Source organism: Equus asinus, chromosome 2, assembly GCF_041296235.1.
Source record: "Equus asinus isolate D_3611 breed Donkey chromosome 2, EquAss-T2T_v2, whole genome shotgun sequence".
Taxonomy (NCBI): Eukaryota; Metazoa; Chordata; class Mammalia; order Perissodactyla; family Equidae; genus Equus; species Equus asinus.
In genome coordinates this window covers 34,156,911-34,177,138 of record NC_091791.1, presented here as the reverse complement: position 1 = coordinate 34,177,138, position 20,228 = coordinate 34,156,911, and the positions used below count along the sequence as shown (strand labels likewise).

General features: G+C 37.3%; 1 protein-coding gene across 3 annotated transcripts in view; it reads right to left on the bottom strand.

Moving 5' to 3' along the window:
• Positions 1–20,228, bottom strand: part of LOC106842117 (cytochrome P450 2C19-like) — a 78,039-nt gene that overhangs the window by 21,983 nt on the left and 35,828 nt on the right. Inside the window, exons 1-4 of one of the 3 annotated variants that reach the window (XM_044753721.2) lie at positions 19,565–19,766; positions 12,254–12,416; positions 11,932–12,081; positions 409–569 (exon numbers count right to left, since the gene is read on the bottom strand). In XM_044753721.2, the coding sequence (XP_044609656.1) occupies positions 409–569; positions 11,932–12,081; positions 12,254–12,416; positions 19,565–19,732 (642 nt within the window). In that variant the 5' untranslated portion in view covers positions 19,733–19,766. Of the gene's footprint in view, positions 1–408; positions 570–11,931; positions 12,082–12,253; positions 12,417–19,564; positions 19,767–20,228 lie in introns of those variants that run through there. The other 2 variants (XM_014858443.3, XM_044753719.2) reach the window with 2 other exon arrangements.

The following is a 20,228-nucleotide window of genomic DNA, read 5'->3' as shown; positions in this document are numbered from 1 at the left end:
TCTGCCAACAAATGTGATGAAGTCATCGCTAAATGTTGATTGAATGATGATACTTGTGTGTAATGGAATACTTTCAAGAAGGGCCTGGAAGTCCATTTAGTGTCATGGGTATGCTTTAGGGAAGTTACAAAAGTACTTTATGAACACTGGGCTTTGGAGTTTAGTGGAAAAAACACTGGACAAGGTCAATGGGATTGAATTCCAGTTCTGTATTCTGGACATGTATTTTCCTGTCTGTCATTAAAGGGCTCAGCCATCTTTTTGACATATTCACTCCATGACACTAAGTTCGGGGCAGCACTGTAGCATTTACACATTCACTTCACAGCTTGGTGCATATATAGATTTGGACTTTTTGGAGAAACAGAGCATAAATGATTCCTCAGGAAGGAAGAATCTTGGCCTCACCTGCATCCATGGAGAGCTCAGAATCTTGAAATTTTCATCAAAGACTCTCATTATGTTTAGAAAATTCTGATCTTTATAATCAAAACGATTCTGGAATATGATGGAGCAGATCACATTGCAGGGAGCACAGCCCAGGATAAAAGTGGGGTCACAGGGTGAAGCTAAAGAATCAGAAGCAATTTTAAAACACCATCAAAATATATGTATGAAACCACTTGTCTTTGAGATAACAGGTAAAGATAATTTTAGACACTCTAAATCAAAATCTTACCAACAAATTCCTTAACAGCAAAATATTCAACATGCATAAAATCAACACATCACTTTTACCGTAACTTGTGTAGACCATTTCAACATAGCTAATTAAATAATGTGATTTTTTTTAACATTTATTCACATCCATTGCCTTTATTTGTACCCTTTTCAGCCAAAGTGCCTGTTAATTGGGAGGGAAAAAGAAACAAACATTTAAAGAGGCCATTTTATATCATTTGATATCCTTTAAAAACTAAAGTTATCAGTGCTGAAAGAATTATTATAAGATGGATTTTTTGTCTAAATTAAAAAGAAAATGAGAAATTTTTATATCAAGCATAAATCCCATGCAAACAAAAATGGTAAATGGATAAAAGGGGTTCTTTTATTTTTTCATTTCAATGTTAAAAAACAATCCCTCCTTAGGAAGTAAATTTCCAGTATTTCCAATCACCATCAAAAAATAATTTATTTGGGCAGCTGCCCTATGGAGATTTCTGGGATATTTTTCTGTATAGCCAGCCACAGAACAGGATATTTTAATAAATTTTAAATTTTTTCCATCATGTAAATCAAGTTTATCATGTTTCTGGTAAAGAAATTACACTAAAGAAAAAGTTTTCTTTTTTGATAGGGAATCCATAAAATAAAATTGTTGCAATCAAATTATCAATAAAATATCATTATATGTAAAAAGATTCAAAATTCACATCTATAGCTGTAATTAAAGATGACTTGAATCAAAAGTATTGTGGTTGAGTGCCAACAGGAAGATGGTAGACTAGGAAGTCTTAGCCTTTGTTCCCCATAGAAACACTGATTAAGTAGTGATAAACAGACTAAAACTACTTTATGAGATTTTCAGAATCCAATTAAGAAGTTGCAGTACCATAAGTGAGCACAAAGCTGACAAGAGCCACATTAAAACTGGTAAGAAGAACAATTTCACTCTACCTGCATTACCACCTCCCCCAAGGTGGCACAACTAAATGCTGGTAGAGAATGCCCCAGGTTGTGATCAGTCCATCACAGGAAAGAGAAGGATGGAGCATGCACCCCATGTACCAGCCTGAGGGACTAGTATCTGTCTTATTTCACGTGGAATGCTGACAGAACTGGCAGAGCCTGGATGCCTGGGACCACTGAGTGTAAAGGAAAGCAGAGGGTAGTGGTTTGCAGTGGCCAGCATGGCTTGGCAGGATCTACAGATGGTGCAGAACATTAGGCCTTTCCTTCAAGGGGAAAGGAAGAGAAGTGGAGCATGCATAAGGTGTTCTGGCCTTTTGGAGGGCTACCAAAGAGACTGATATCTGTCTCATCTAAATCAGGGCACTAAAGGGAAGCTTAACACCTTTGGATGCCACTGAGAAAAAGGTGAGTGGGCAGCTTGTTTCTCTTGAACCAGGGAACTTGCAGTACTGCAGACACATACAACAAAGGGAACAAGAGATTATCAGCGCCTGAGAAAGAACTTGGCAAGCCTCTTTAATTACGAAACTGTACGCACAGGCCCAGAGAAGTTGCATCTACCAAAAGAAGAAGGCTTCAGAGGCCCCCAAAATCTCTAGCCTGGATAACTGGTGAGGGTTTTGCCCTACACAAAGCCAATCTATAAAGACTGGAAGAGGTGGCTATTTTTTCAAATTCATGAATCCCAACACAAAGTTATGAAATGCACAAAGAAGCAGGAAACATGGCTCAAACAAAAGTACAAAATAAGTCTCCAGAAAATGAACAAAATGAAATGGAGTAACATCACTTACCTCAACAAAGAATTTTTTAAACAGTGATAAAGATGCTTTATGAGCTCAAGAAAATGATGCATGAACAAAATGAGCATATCAACAAAGTTATACAGCACAAAGAAAAAGAACTATACAGCTGAAATCTGGGGGCTGAAGCACACAATAACTTACCTAAAGACTTTACTAGAGACTTTCAACAGCATACTTGATCAAGTAGAAAAAAGAATCAGCAAATTTAAGGACAGGTCATTTGATATTATTCAATCAGAGGAACAAAAAGAAAAAAGAATGAAGAAGAATAAGGAAAAACTAAGGGACTTATGGGACAATACGAGGATCTATATAAGCATTATGGCAGAACAGAGAAAGAAAGGAGCAGACAGATTATTTGAAGAAATAATGGTAGAAAACTTTCCGTATCTGGGGGAAAAAATTAAGAGCCAGATTCAAGAAAGCCAACCGACTCTAAGTAGGATGAACAAAAGAAAACACAGTGAGACTATTATAATCAAATTTTCAAAAGTCAAAGACAAAAAGAGAATTTTGGTAGCAGCAAGATAAAATTGATTTGTCACAAATAAGAGGACCACCACAAGACTATTAGACTTCTCAGTGGAAAACTTGCAGGCCAGAGAGAAGTGGAATGATATATTCAGAGTGTAGAAAGAAAAATGTTGCCAACCAAGACTTATCTGGCAAACCAATTCTTCAAAACTTAAGGACAAATAAAGATTTCCCCAGATAAAGAAAAGCTGAGGGAGTTCATCACCACTAGACATGTCTTAAAAAAAATACTAGAGTCCTAAAAGTTGAAATAATAGGACACTGAACAGCACCACAAAAGCATATGAAAGTACAGAGTCTGTTGATATAGGCAAAAATTTGGACAAAAACAGAATATTGTAATAATGTAGACGTGGTGTATAAACCACTATTGATTCTGATATAGAAGGTAAAAGACAAAAGTATAAAAATAGCCCTAACTATTAAATATGTTAATGGACACAATATAAAAAGGTATTTTTTATCAAAATGGTGAAATAGTAGTTTTCTATCACCTTCCCCTCAAAGAACACCAATTTTGACAATCAAGTATTAATGATAGTGCCTTTGTGGAAGCCTGGAAGTCCAGCAGAGAACTTCCAATACCATTGTAGTAAAAGCAAAAAATCCACTGAAGAGGGTAAAAGGAACACTTTCACTTTACCTGCATCACCCCTACCACAAGTGGCACAGATCAGTGCCCAGAGCGACCTTCTGCGTCCATGATTTCTTCCGTGGGAGAAAATGAAAATTTGTGGTTGAGGGAAAAGCTTCCCTGGGTGTGCAGGATGCTGCCAAAGAGATTCACTTCCTTCTCACCCTGTCAAGAAAACTAAGGCATACTACACGACAGGAGGGCAAGAAGTGGATGGGAGAACTTCAGCCAGGGCTTTCAAAGGGCAACAGAGGGAAGCAGATCCTATTAACAGCTTCAAGGACTCCATTAGGAAGCTTGTCAATGAGCCATGGGGGACACCTCACCTGTGGATTATCCCAGTGGACCCATGGGCACTTCCAACACTCTGTGCACCTCACCTACACACACATGCAAAACTACGGCTGGCTCTCTGTGCATGCCTCCAAGGCAACAAGAGTGAGCCTTTGCAGACAGCTTGTGAGCATGCACAGAAAACCAGCACAACTCTGTGGGATTTGGAGAATCCACACAAACTTGAGCATTTAGCACCACCCCAGGGAAAGCAAGCAACTGGGAAGCAGTCAGCACTTTGCTTGGCTTGTCAGGATCAAGAGGCATATAGTCTTAAGAATTATCCCCCAAGAGGGAACAAGAAGTGTGCAACAGGTGTCGCCACAGAAAATGTCTGAGAAAGCCTCATAATGCCTAAGAGGGCTGACAGAAGCTATTTCTCTCCCAAATCCCATCATTAAAGACAGAGGAGGTAACTACTTCTTCAAATGTGAAGACAGCAATGCAAGACTTCAAGGAAAATGAAAAATTAAAGAAACCTGACACCACTAAAGGAACACAATAATTTTCCAGAGCTGACCCAAAAGATTGGAGATTTGCATTTTGCCCAAAAGAGAATTCGAAATAATTGTTTTCAGGAAGTTCACTGAGCTACAAGAAAACACAGAAAGACAATTCAACAAAATTAGGAAAATAATATGTGAACAAAATGATAAGTTTAACAGAGAGATAGAAATCAAAAAAGGTTTCAGAGCTGAATAATACTATCAATGAAATGAAAAATGTAATAGAGAGGATAAAAAGAGAATGGATCAAGCAGAAGAAAGAACCTGTGAAGTAGTAGGCAGATCATTTGAAATTATCCAGTCAGGGAAGAGCAAAGAAAAGAGAACAAAAAGAGTGAAGAAAGCCTATGTGAGCTATGAGATATGACTTAGAGAAACAATCTACACAATAATAGAGTCCCAGAAGGAGAACAGAGGGAGAGACGGGGCAGAAAACTTCTTTAGAGTAATTGTGCCTGAGAACTTCCCAAATATGGGCAGAGGTTCAACCTCCAACTTCATGAAGCTCAGAGATCCCACCAAAATTTTACCCCAAAATGATCATCACCAAGACACATTATAATAGAACTGTCTAAAAACTAAGACAGAATTTCAAAAGCAGCAGGAACCTCCATAAAGCTATCAGCAGATTTCTCAGTAAAAACCTTGCAGGTCAGGAAGAGGGGGACGATATATTAAAACTATTAAAAGAAAAAAACCTACCAACCAAGAATACTTTACCTGGAAAAGTTTTCCTCCAGATATTGAGAGATAAAGACTTTCCCCCCAAAAAAAGTAGATGGGGGAGTTCATCACCACTAAACTTGCCTTATAAAGTTAAACACACATCTGCCACATTACCCAACAATCCCACTCCTAAGTATTTATCTTACAGAAATGAAAATTTATGTTCATATAATGAATGCTTATAGCAGCTCCATTTATTTATAATTACTCAAAACTGGAAATGTCCAAGTGTCTTTCAATAGATGAATACATAACAAGTTATAGTACTTCCAGACAATGGAATAGTCCTTTAGTAGATAAATGCATAAACAAACTGTAGTACTTCCAGACAATGGAATACTACTGAACATTAAAAAGGAATAAACTATTGATATTTGCAACAACATGGCATTATGCTGAGTAAAAGAAGCCTGTATCAGAAGGCTACATACTGTATGACAACATTTATAGTCATGCACCACATAACGTCATTTTAGTCAACAACGAATCACATGTATGAAGGTGTTCTCATAAGAGTAGTACCATATAGCCTAGGTGTGTAGTAGGTTATACCATCTAGGTTTGTGTGAGTACACTCTATGACGTTTGCACAGCAATGAAATTGCCTAATGGTGCATTTCTTGAAACATATCCCAATCATTAAGCAATGAACAACTGTATATGACATTCTGGAAAAGGCAGGTCCACAACAATGAAGAGCAGATGAGTTGTTGCCAGCGATTAGGAGTGGAAGAGATTTGACTACAACGGAGCAGCTCAAACAAGATTTTTGGGGTGATGGAATTGTTCTATATTCTGATTGTGGTGGTAGTAGCATGAACCTATAAATGCAATAAAACTGATAAAGCTGAACACACACAGAAAATGTCAATTATACTGCACATTAATGTTTTAAATTATAATAAAAATGTATTTTCCATAATTACCATTAAAATATGCAAATGTATGGCAAGGATATTCACTGCAGCCTATAGCCACAAATTGGAAACAATACAAAGTTCATGAATAAGTGCATGGCTAAATGATGGTTCATATATATAATGAAATATTCTAAGTATGCATGGAATTATGTTCTTGATAAAATAGGTGAGGAAAAGAAGACGCAGAACAGTATTTATGATTTCATTTTTTCCAAAATATAAAGGTAAACCTAGAAGTCATACAGTAAACGGATAACAGTGATACCTCTGGCTAATGAAATTGCCAGGCTTAGAGATCAGGGCTGGGTTGAGGAAGAAGGCAGATGTTAATTTACTGCTTTACATACTTAGTATTGTATTTCTTTTGTAATTTTAAAATAAATATTTTTTATTTACACAAAAAATGAATAAAGAAAGATATCAAATAAACAGTGTAACTTTACATCTCAAGGAACTAGAAAAAGAAGAACAAACTAAGCCTAAAGTTAGAAGGAAGGAAATAAAGATCAGAACAGAAATAAATGAAAGAGACACCAGAAAAACAATAGGAAAAAAAATCAATGAAATTACGGCTGGTTTTTGGAAAATGTAAACAAAATTGACAAACATTTAACTAGGCTAAGAAAAAAGAGAGAAGACTCAAATAATTAAAATCAGAAATGGAAGAGGATATATTACAACCGACACCACAGAAATGGAAAACAAATTGGAAAAGATTATGATGGACAATTATACACCAACAAATCGGATAATTTAGAAGAAATGGATAAATTCCTAGAAACATACAACCTACCAGCACTGAATCATGAAGAAACAGAAAATCTGAACAGACGAATAATGAGTAATGTACTTGAATCAGTAATCAAACCTTCCAACGAATAAAAGGCCAGAACCACATGGTTTCACTGGTGAATTCTATCAAAAATTTAAAGATCGGCAAACATTGCCAATCCTTCTCAAACTCTGTAAAAATACTGAAGAGGGGCCAGCCTGGTGGTATGGTGGTTGAGTTCATGCACCCTGCTTCAGTGGCCCAGGGCTCATAGTTTCAAATGCCAGGCACTACCTACACATCACTCATCAAGCCATGATATGGCAGTGTCCCACATACAAAATAGAGGAATATTGGCACAGATGTTAGCTCAGGGACAATCTTGCTCAAGGAAAAAGAGGAAGATTGGCAATAGATTTTAGCTCAGGGCCAATCTTCCTCACACACACAAAAAAATACTGAGTAGGAAGGAACATTCCCAAACTCATTTCATGAAGCCAGCATTTTCCTGATACCAAAGCATATAAGGACACTTCAAGAACAGAAAATTGCAGGCAAAAATTTCTGATGAATAAAGATGCAAAATTCTCAACAAAATACAAGCCAACCAAATTTAACAGCAGATTAAAGGATCATATACTTTGATCAAGTTGGATTTATCCCTGGGATGCAAAGATGGTTCAACATAAGCAAATCTATACATGTGTTACACCACATTAATAGAATGAAAAATAAAAATCAGATGATCATCTCAATAGATGCAGAAAAAGTATTTGAAAAAATTCAACATCCTTTCATGATAAAGGCACTTCTATACTCCTTTACTTAACATAGAAAAGATCATATATGACAAACCCACAGCTAACATCATACTCAAAGGTGAAAGGATGGAAGCTTTTCCTCTAAGATCAGGAACAATATCAGGGTGCCTATTCTCACCACTCCTATTCAACATAGTGCTGGAAATCCTAGCCAGAGAAATCAGGCAAGAAAAAGAAATAAAATGTATTCAAAGAAAAAGAAGAAGCAAAATTGTCTTGTTTGCAGATGCTATGATCTTATAGCATAGAAAACCCTAAAGACTCCACCAAAAACTGTTATAACTAATGAATAAAGATAGTAAAGTTGCAGAATACAAAATCAACATACAAAATCAGTTGTTTAGAGGCAGGCCTGGTGGTATAGTGGTTAAGTTCGATGTGCTTTACTTCAGCAGGGGCCGAAGTTCACAGGTTCGGATCCTAGGTGTGAACATACACCACATCAAGCCATGCTGTGGTGGCAACTCACATACAAAATAGAGGAAGATGGGCACAGGTGTTAGCTCAGGGTGAATCGTCCTCACCAAAAAAAGAAATCACTTCTGTTTCTATACACTAACAACAAACTCTCTGAAAATAAATAAAGAAAACAACTTAATTTTAAAGAGAAACAAAAACAATAGAATACTTAGGAATAAATTTAACCACGGAATTGAAAGATCTGTAAACCAATATCTCATAAGACATTGGTGAAAATAATGAAGACACAAACATGGATCAGAAAAATTAATATTTTTAAATGTACATACTTCCCAAAGCCTTCTATACATTTAATGCAATCCCTATCAAAATTCTAATGTATTTTTTAAGGAAATTTTAAAAATGATCCTAAAATTCATATGGAACCACAAGAGATGCAGAATACCCAAAGCAATCTTGAGAAAGAAGAGAAAAGTTGAAGGCATTAAACTACACGTTTTCAAATTATACTATAAAGCTATAGTAATCAAAACAGTACAGTACTGGAATAAAAATGATGCATCGACCAGTGGAACATAATTGAGGTCCAGAAACAGACCCACACATGTCCCATCAACTAATATTTGACAAGGGAGCCAGGAATACTTAATGGTGAATGGATAGTCTCTTCAATAAACGGTGCAGGGAAAACTGGATATTCACAAGCAAAAGAATGAAACAGAACCCCTATCATACACCACTCACAAAACTTAACTCAAAATGGACTAAAGACTTAAATGTAAAATCTGAAACCATAAAAATCCTAAAAGGAAACAGCTCCTTGACATGGTCTTGACAATGATTTTTTGGATATGCACCAAACGCACAAGCAATAAAAGCAAAATGAAACAAAGGAGACTACATCAAACTATAAAAGTTTCTGCACAGGAAAATAAATGATCAACAAAATAAAAAAGCAACCTAGGAAATGGGAAAAAAATTTGCAAGACATATATCTGATATGGGGTTAACATCAAAAATATGTAAAAAACTCATACAACTCAACAGAAAAAGAAGATCTGATTAAAAATGAACATAGGAACTGAAGAGACATTTTTCCAAAGAAGATATACAAATGGGCAACAGGTACATGAAAAGTTGCTCAACATCACTAATTGTCAGGGAAATTCAAATCAAAACCACAATAAGATATCACCTCAAACCTGTTAGAATGGCTATCATCAAAAAGTCAAAAGATAAGTGTTGGCAAGGATGTGGAGAAAAGGGAACCCTTATGTACTGTTGATGGAAATGGAAATTGGAACAACTAAGGAAAACAGCAAGGAGGTTCCTCAAAAAATTGAAAATAGGATTATCACATGACCCAGTAATCATACTTCTGGGTATGTATCCAAAGAAAATGAAAGCAGGATGTTGAAGAGATTTCTGCACTCCCGTGTTTATTGCAACATTATTCACAATAGCCAAGATATGAAAACACCCTAAGTGTCCATCAGTGAATAATGAATGAAGAACATGTGATTATATATTTACACACACACAGAGCAATACTATTCAGCCATGAAAAAGAAAGAAATCCTCTCATTTGCTTCAACATGGATTCAACATTGGGGGCATTATGCTAAGTGAAATAAATCAGATAGAGAAAGACAAATATTGTATGATATCTGATATCACTTATAGATGGAATCTAAAAATGCTAAATTATAGACACAGAGAGTAGAAGAGTGGTTTCCACAGCCTTGGGGTTGGTGGAAATGGGGAGATGTTGGTCAAAGAGTGCACACTTCCATTTAGGAGAATGGATAGATCTGGGGATCTCATGCACAACATTGTGATTACAGTTATCACCACTGTATTGTATACTTGAAAGCTGCTAAGAAAGTAGATCTGAAATGTTCTCCCAGGAAATGGTAATTGTGTGACCTAATGGAAGTGTTAGTCAATACCGTGGTGGTAGTCCTATTGCAATACATGAGTGTATCAAATCAACACATGTACACCTTAAACTTACACAATGTAATATATCAACTATATCTCAATAAAGCTGGGGGGGGGAAATATTGAGTGTAGACCACATCCTTTCAAAAAGGTTGATTTTTTTTTATCCTGTATATGTAGGTATAGTTACAGACACAGTGTAGGGAAAATGTGTGCTTCATAGGAAAGCTATGCATCATCTATAACTCCCCCTTTTGCTTTAGCTGACTGATGCTATGGGAGCTATCTTTTCAACTTTGTAAATTATCAACAACTGATAGCAGTGCAAAATAATTCCTGTCTATAGATATACAAATTCTGTTCTGTCCAGTAGAGGTTCAACTGACTTTTCAAGATAGTTTTGTCTTCATTTGCACATTCACATCAATATTCCTTCACCTTAAATAAGATTGCACTTTTTGACTCTTCTCTTTTGAACTGGTTGTAACACCTGACTGATTTCCTCATTAATGAGTTAAATAATGTATTTAACTTGTGTTCATTTAAAAAATAGAAGACATACAAATGGTCAACAGGTATATGAAAAGATGCTCAACATCACTAATTATTAGGAAATGCAAATCAAAGCAATGAGATATCACCTCACAGCTGTTAAGATGGCTATTATCAAAAAAAAAAAAGAAAAGAAAAGAGTTGGAGAGAGTGTGGAGAAATTGAACCCTTGGACACAGTTGGTAGAATGTAAAGTGGTTCAGTTTATGGAAAACAGTATGGAGTTTCCTCAAAAAATTAAAAGTCAAATTACCATATGACCCAGCAATCCCTCTTCTGGGTATTTATCCAAAATAACTGAAATCAGGATCCCAAAGAGATATTTGCACTTCCATGTTCCAATATTGTAACATAATTCACAATAGCCAAGAAGTAGAAACAACCTAAATGTCCATCAGTGATGAATGGATAAAGCAAATTTAGTAAATACACACTCTGGAATATCATTCAGCCATAAAAATCAAAGAAGTCTTGACATATGCTATAACATGGATGAACCTTGAGGACATTTTGCTAAGTGAAATAAGTCAATCACAGAAGGACAAATACTGCATAATTTCACTTATATGAAAGGTCTAAAGTAGTCAGCCTCGTAGAAACAGAAAGTAGAATGCTGACTGCCAGAGCCTGAGGGAAGAGTAAACGGAGAGTCACAGTTCAATGAGTAGAGTATCAGTCACGCAAGATGAAAAGTTCTAGAGACCTGTTGTCCACAGGGTGATTATAGTTAACGATAATGAGCACTTAATAATTTGTTAAGAGGGTAGATTTCATGCAATGAGGTTTTTTACTACAAATTTTTTTAAAGCTTTGGGGAGAAATGGTAGGACATGGAATACAAGGAAATATGTTTAGTTAGTGGCTTCTATGCCAGACTCCTTTAAATGTTCCAGGACTCTAACTGTTAAAACAACTTTTATTTTAGCTAGATTGGTAAAGAGTAATTTTGGAAGTCTTGGGGATTTCTTAGTGTGTATGTGATTCACAGGTAGAATCTGAGTCTCAGGCTTTCCTTTCATTTCATATGGAAGAAAGAATTAAAAACAGTAATTTGCACAAGCCAAAAATCAGAGTCATTGTGACAAGCACTCTACAGGTAATTACACCTGGCAGTGGTAGGTAAATAATTACTGTACCATGAATTTGTTACTAAAATCCAATAAAGAACACTATATGCAACAACAGATACACAAAAACTCTTCTTCTTGCACATGAGGGCTGGTAGCCACTATGCATAACGAAAGATTTGGTCACCCAGGAAATGTTTCCAAGGACATGATTAGAAAGGAGAACAGCTTCTTAAGGTCAGAGTTACAGAGCACAGAATCACCTACCATTGGTTTTTCTCAACTCCTCCACAAGGCAACGGGCTTCCTCTTGAACTCGGTCCTCAATACTCCTCTTCCCCATGCCGAAATTTCGCAGAGTCATGAGGGAGAAGCGCCGGATCTCTTTCCACCTCTTTCCATTGCTGGAAATGATTCCTACCAGGAGGAGAAACAGAAAGTCAGAAGGAGATCCTAGGCAAATGGGAGGAAGCTGACACTTGACAGCCTTACAGCTAGTCCAAGATTTGCTAAGGAGCTCTAAAAATTCCTGTTTTCCATCCTCCCCACCCCCATTATCAATGCTGAACATGCGCACGTGCACACCTACCATGTCCTTTATTAACTCTTTCAGTCACTGGGAAACGGCCTCTCCCGGAAAACTCCTCTCCCAGATCAATCAGGGCTTCCTTCACTGCTTCATATCCATGCAGCACCACAGTGGGCTTCATGCCAAAATACAGAGTAAACACAGGGCCATAGACTTTTGAAAGCTGGGAAAGGAGACACAAATAATATCAAAAGAAGTCACTGCTTGATACTAAATTGTGCCTGATTCAGAATGATATTATCATTCTATTTTTATGGGTTTTTTTTCTGCCCCACACAGCCTAAACCATTTCTGAATTTAATACATGGATTTGAGGTAATTTTTATAGCTGCCATTTATGAATGGCCTGTGGTGTGCCGGGCAATGGCCTAATTGGTACACAGATTACAATTAATCCTCATATCAGCACCTTCAGCAGGTTTATTTGCTCCACTTACAAATAACAAAACTGAGGTCAGAGATTTTCAATTCATTTACAACGTCCCACAGTTACTATAGAGAAGATCCAAAATTGAACCTTTTTTTATTTGACCTCTGATCCAATCCTCAATGCCCACCTTTGGACCAATAACCAGCTGACTATTTCAGGATCACCAGTAGAGCTCTTCCCATGGGAATTCTGATTCAGTAGTCCAATGATGAATACTAGAAATCTGTATTTTGAAAAATTATTCATATTATTTTAATACCCAGCCCTGTTTGTAATCCACTGGTATTACTAACACAGAAAGAGAGTGAGCATCTCATAGGCAGTGCAAGGACAGGCACTATCTCATGGAGGAACTACTTCTTCCACCCTGAAGTATTCACAGGGTACAGACAGCAGCTTTGTGCAGAATGCAAATCAATGCTGTTATCACCAATTAGGCCTTGACTAATTACTTCTTTCTTTCATTCACCCATGCTGGTGCTGAACCCATAGCCATTTCCTTGACATCAAGTGCAATTTGCTTCTTCAGAGAAGTTTAATTATCATGGCTATCTGAGCAAGGCACACAGCTTATGTAGTAGATGATTTGAGAAATGAAATATCTTAACTACAAAACACTTCCCTTACCACTTACCTTCAGCTGGAAACAGAAAATGGCTACAAAGGAAAGAAGAGAAACAACACTCCTGGCTTTTGCCACTTTATTATTTTGATTCTACCATACAAAAACCTAAATGTTTCTCTATTCACAAAACACATTATTTCACTCCACTATTTATGATAGTAATAGACCATAAAAGGCAAAAGAAATAAAATTTATAGGAAGTAATTTGCTTTACAGTGACCTAGTTTAATTGCATGCCCCCAAGAATGTATTTTCTTTTTAAAATTGGCTTTAATTGGCAAAAATGGTGGGGTGAGCTGACCCGGGATTCTCTCCCCTCCAAAATACAACAAAAGATTGGAAGAACTGAATTTCAGAGAATAAACATAATGCCAGCTCGTTAGAGACCTACAATACCAAGAAGGCGGAGATCATAATCCTTGCAGACGGCCTCGGAGGTGCTGGAACGGTAGGAGAGAACATCGCTCCCTCCCCTGGAGTCTGCGATCGCTGCGGCGCAGGTCGGGAAGGAGCGGGGGAGGGGCCGCGCGACCGGGGGATCATCCAGGACTCCTGCCGCTGATTCAGTGGAGACCCGCTGACGGGGGGAAAGCTTCCGTCCGTGGGGACCCTATAAATCAAGGGCCTTGGGAGACCAGAGAACAGAACTGATCTGAACCCAGACTGGCGCGTGTGAGTAACAGCCCCTCCCCCCCAACAAAGCCAGTGGGCACAGCCATCTTGCCCCAAAGGCGGAGAGCTAACACGCCGCTCTCGACCCCCATCTAGTGGCGACAGGCTGTAACTGCAACTGAATTCTACCACCATGAGAAAAACCGCTCCTCTACCATCCAGCAATTTATAAGAGCCCCAGACCAGAAGGAAAACAATAAAAACACAGAATTAAGTCCTGAGGACTTGGAATTAGGTAAACTAAGTGATAATGAATTCAGAGCAGCTATAATAAAAAAACTCAATGAGGTAGAGAGAAAGATAGAGAAACAAGCCGAGTTCTGGAGTTACTTCACAAAAGAGATTGAAATCATAAAGAAGAATCAAACAGAATTACTTGAGATGAAAAACACAATGGACCAGATAAAACAGAATATGGATTCCCTGAATGCCCATGTAGACAACCTAGAGGAGCAAATCAGCATAATCGAGGACAGACAGGCTGAATGGCGCCAGACAGAGGAAGAAAGAGAACTAAGAATTTAAAAAAATGAGGAAAATCTCCGAGAGATAATGGATTCAATGAGGAGTAAGAACATAAGGATCACAGGAATTCCTGAGAATATGGAAAAGGAAAATGGAGCAGAAAGTGTGCTTAATGAAATTATTGAAGAGAATTTCCCAAATCTAGGGATCAATGGAGAAATGTGTGTAGAGGAGGGTTTTAGATCTCCTAGATTTGTCAGTGTAAAAAGACCCACCGCACGGCACATAATAGTAAAGTTGGCAAATAGGAATGATAAGGAAAGAATACTCAGGGAAGTAAGAAAAAAAAAGAGAATAACCTATAAAGGAGCCCCTATCAGACTGTGAACGGATTTCTCTACAGAAACCCTACAAGCTAGGAGAGAATGGAGTGATATATTCAAAGCTTTAAAGGATAAAAACCTTCAGCCAAGAATACTCTATCCAGCAAGAATTTCCTTCAGATATGAGGGAGAAATTAAATCTTTTCCACACAAACAAAAGTTAAGGGAATTTGTAACTAAAAGCCCTCCATTACAAGAAATCCTCAAGAAGGCTCTCATACTTGAAAAAAGAAAAAAGGGAGAAAGGGGACACAAGCCACAGACTAGGGAGACTGATGGATAGAACCAGAACAGGATAGCAAATAGTCAACTATAGCTTTAGGGTAAAAATAAGGAAACTACCAAAACAAGGACGATCTTAGCACTCTAACTACAAATTAATAAGACGAGTTGGAATAAAAAATGAAAATAATTATTTAGGAGGGGAAGACCAAAGGGTCTAAATCAGTATTGGTCGAGTAAGTAAGAGACCACCAGAGAATACACTATATTATACATGAGATTCTAAATGCAAACTTCAAGGTAGACACTAAAATAAAGTACAGAACAGAGTCACAAATCATAGATAAGGAAAAATCTAAGAAACCCAGCATAAGAAATTGCAGTATTAAATGGGTAGTCTAAAGCACACAGGAAAAGAAACACAGGAAAACAAGATAATGAGCGACAGATTGACAGCATTAAGTCCACATGCATCAATAATCACTCTCAATGTGAACGGATTGAACTCTCCAATAAAAAGACACAGAGTGGCAAAATGGATTAAAGAACAAGATCCAACAATTTGTTGCCTCCAGGAAACACACCTCAGCCCCAAGGACAAACACAGACTCAGGGTGAAGGGGTGGAGGACAATACTTCAAGCAAATAGCAAGTAAAAAAAGGCAGGTGTTGCAATTCTCATATCAGACCAAGTGGATTTCAAAATAAGACAGGTAAAGAGAGACACAGAGGGACAATATATAATGATCAAAGGGACACTTCATCAAGAAGAAATAACGCTTATAAATATCTATGCACCCAACATAGGAGCACCAAGATTCATAAAGCAACTATTAACAGACCTAAAGGAAGATGTTAAAAACAACACAATAATAGTAGGGGACCTCAACACCCCACTCACATCAATGGACAGATCATCCAGACAGAAAATCAACAAGGAAATAGTGGAGCTGAATGAAAAACTAAAACAATTGGACTTAATAGACATATATAGATCACTCCACCCTGAAGGAGCTGAATACACATTCTTCTCAAGTGCACATGGAACATTCTCTAGGATAGACCATATGTTGGGAAACAAGGCAAGCCTCTACAAATTTAAAAAAATTGAAATAATAACAAGCATCTTCTCAGATCATAGTGCTATAAGGCTAGAAATTAATTACAAGAAAAAAGCTGAGAAAGGCACAAAGATGTGGAGACTAAACAACACACTACTGAACAAGCAATGGATCATTGAAGAAATTAAAGAAGAAATAAAAAAATACCTGGAAACAAATGAAAATGATAGCATGCCATACCAACTCATATGGGATACAGCAAAAGCTGTATTAAGAGGAAAATTCATCGCAATGCAGGCACATCTTAACAAACAAGAAAAATCCCAAATAAGCAACCTTAAAGCACACCTAACTGAACTAGAGAAAAAAGAACAAATGAAGCCCAAAGTCAGCAGAAGGAGAGAAATAATAAAAATCAGAGCAGAAATAAATACTATTGAAACGAAAAAGGCAGTAGAAAGGATCAATGAGACAAAGAGCTGGTTTTTTGAGAAGATAAATAAAATTGACAAACCACTAGCCAGACTTACAAAGAAAAAAAGGGAGAAAGCTCAAATAAACAAAATCAGAAATGAACGAGGGGAAATAACAACAGACTCTGCAGAAATGCAACAGATTATAAGAGAATACTACAAAAAACTATATGCCAACAGAATGGATAACCTAGAGGAAATGGATAAATTCCTGGACTCCTACAATCTCCCAAAGCTCACTCAAGAAGAGGCAGACAATTTGAACAGACCAATCACAAGGAAAGAGATTGAAACAGCAATCAAAAGCATCCCAAAGAATAAAACCCCAGGACCAGATGGCTTTCCTGGGGAATTCTACCAAACTTTCAGAGAGGATTTAATACCTATCCTTTTCAAGCTATTCCAAAAAATTAGGGAAGATGGAACACTTCCTAACACATTCTATGAGGCCAACATCATGCTGATACCAAAACCTGACAAGGACACCACGAAAAAAGAGAACTACAGGCCAATATCACTGATGAACATAGATGCAAAAATTCTCAACAAAATTTTGGCAACCAGAATTCAGCAATTCATCAAAAGAATCATACATCAGGATCAGGTGGGATTCATACCAGGGACACAGGGATGGTTCAACATCTGCAAATCAATCAACGTGATACACCACATCAACAAACTGAGGAATAAAAACCACATGATCATCTCAATAGATGCAGAGAAGGCATTTGACAAGATCCAACAGCCATTTATGATAAAAACTCTGAACAAAATGGGCATAGAAGGAAACTACCTCAACATAATAAAGGCCATATACGACAAACCCATAGCCAACATCATACTCAATGGGCAAAAACTGAACCCCATCCCCCTGAAAACAGGAACAAGACAAGGATGCCCTCTATCACCACTCTTATTTAAAATAGTACTGGAGGTCCTGGCCAGAGCAATCAGGCAAGAAAAAGGAATAAAAGGAATCCAAATAGGGAAGGAAGAAGTGAAACTCTCACTGTTTGCAGACGACATGATCTTATATATAGAAAACCCCAAAGAATCCATTGGAAAACTGTTAGAAGTAATCAACAACTACAGCAAAGTTGCAGGGTATAAAATCAATTTGCATAAATCAGTAGCATTTCTATACTCCAGTAATGAACCAACAGAAAAAGAACTCAAGAATACAATACCATTCACAATCGCAACAAAAAGAATAAAATACCTTGGGGTAAATTTAACTAAGGAAGTGAAGGACTTATATAATGAAAATTACAAGGCCTTTCTGAGAGAATTGGATGACGACTTAAGGAGATGGAAAGACATTCCATGTACATGGATTGGAAGAATAAACATAGTTAAAATGTCTATTCTACCTAAAGCAATCTACAGATTCAATGCCATCCCAATCAGAATCCCAATGACATTCTTTACAGAATTAGAACAAAGAATCCTAAAATTCATATGGGGCAACAAAAGACCCTGAATTGCTAAAGCAATCCTGAGAAAAAAGAACAGAGCTGGAGGCATCACAATCCCTGACTTCAAAACATACTACAAAGCTACAGTAATCAAAACAGCATGGTACTGGTACAAAAACAGGTGCACAGATCAATGGAACAGAATTGAAAGCCCAGAAATAAAACCACACATCTATGGACAGCTTATCTTTGACAAAGGAGCTGAGGGCATACAATGGAGAAAAGAAAGTCTTTTCAACAAATGGTGCTGGGAAAACTGGAAAGCCACATGTAAAAGAATGAAAATTGACCATTCTTTTTCACCATTCACCAAAATAAACTCAAAATGGATCAAAGACCTAAAGGTGAGACCTGAAACCATAAGGCTTCTGGAAGAAAACGTAGGCAGTACACTCTTTGACATCAGTATTAAAAGGATCTTTTCGGACACCATGCCTTCTCAGAGAAGGGAAACAATAGAAAGAATAAACAAATGGGACTTCATCAGATTAAAGAGCTTCTTCAAGGCAAGTGAAAACAGGATTGAAACAAAAAAACAACCCACTAACTGGGAAAAAAATATTTGCAAGTCATATATCTGACAAAGGCTTAATATCCTTAATATATAAAGAACTCTCACAACTCAACCACAAAACATCAAACAACCCAATCAAAAAATGGGCTGGAGACATGAACAGACATTTCTCCAAAGAAGATATACTGATGGCCAATAGGCACATGAAAAGATGCTCATCATCGCTGATCATCAGGGAAATGCAAATCAAAAATCAAAACTACACTAAGATATCACCTTACACCCGTTAGAATGACAAAAATATCTAAAACTAATAGCAACAAATGTTGGAGAGGTTGCGGAGAAAAAGGAACCCTCATACACTGCTGGTGGGAATGCAAACTGGTGCAGCCACTATGGAAAACAGTATGGAGATTCCTCAAAAAACTAAAAATAGAACTACCATACGATCCAGCCATCCCACTACTGGGTATTTATCCAAAGAGCCTGAAGTCAGCAATCCCAAAAGTCCTGTGCACCCCAATGTTTATTGCAGCACTGTTTACAATAGCCAAGACGTGGAAGCAACCTAAGTGCCCATCAACAGACGAATGGATAAAGAAGATGTGGTACATATATACAATGGAATACCACTCAGCTGCAAAACAGAACAAAATCATTCCATTTGCAATAACATGGATGGACCTTGAGAGAATTATGTTAAGTGAAATAAGCCAGCGAGAGAAGGATAATCTGTGTATGACTCCACTCATATAAGGAATTTAAAACTATGGACCAAGAACAGTTTATTGGATACCAGGGGAAAGGTGGGGTGGGGGGTGGGCACAAAGGGTGAAGTGGTGCACCTACAACATGACTGACAAACATTAATGTACAATTGAAATTTCACAAGATTGTAACCTATCAATAACTCAATAAAAAAATGAAAAAAAAATTGGCTTTAATTTACTTACCCTTTGCAAGCCACTTGAGGAACATAAAACATACTTACATTACTTAAGGATTTGCTGATGTTCTTAACATCTAACTGTAGGATATTTCCAATAATAGGGAGAGGAGTGGGGCCAGGTGGGAGCTTCCCTTTCCTGGAGCTCTCTTTCCAGAGTAAAAGGAGAAGCAAACAGGAGAGACAGAGCCCCAGAACCACAACCAGATCCATTCTCTCTTCCTACTCAGACAATTGTGATCCTGAAATCCAAAGTTTTTATAATACCCCATGTTAATTTGACTTGTGACTCTTTTGCCTACAAATCGATGTCAGCTAGATCAGCTCCAATCTCTTCTCAGTGGACTTTGGCCTATTGATAAAGGTAAAAACAGAATAATCTTTGACCATGTCCTCCTTTTTTTCCAATGCTCCACCATGGAGATTCTGGCTTAATTGGTTATGAATGGGGCCCAGGTATTGGTAATTATGTTAAGAATACACCAGAGATGATTTCAATATGCAGCCAGGATTAAGAAATACTGAACTAAATTATTTGATCCAAAAATTGCTCAACATTCTAGATTCTCAGATTGATGACCTGTTGGGAATTTATGACTTTGTATTGTATTGCAGTATATTCTGTGGCTTTTATAAAAAAAAGGGGGGGGATAATCTTTAATGCTTCGTCAAAAACTACTATACTAAAATGCATAAAGACATTTGGACC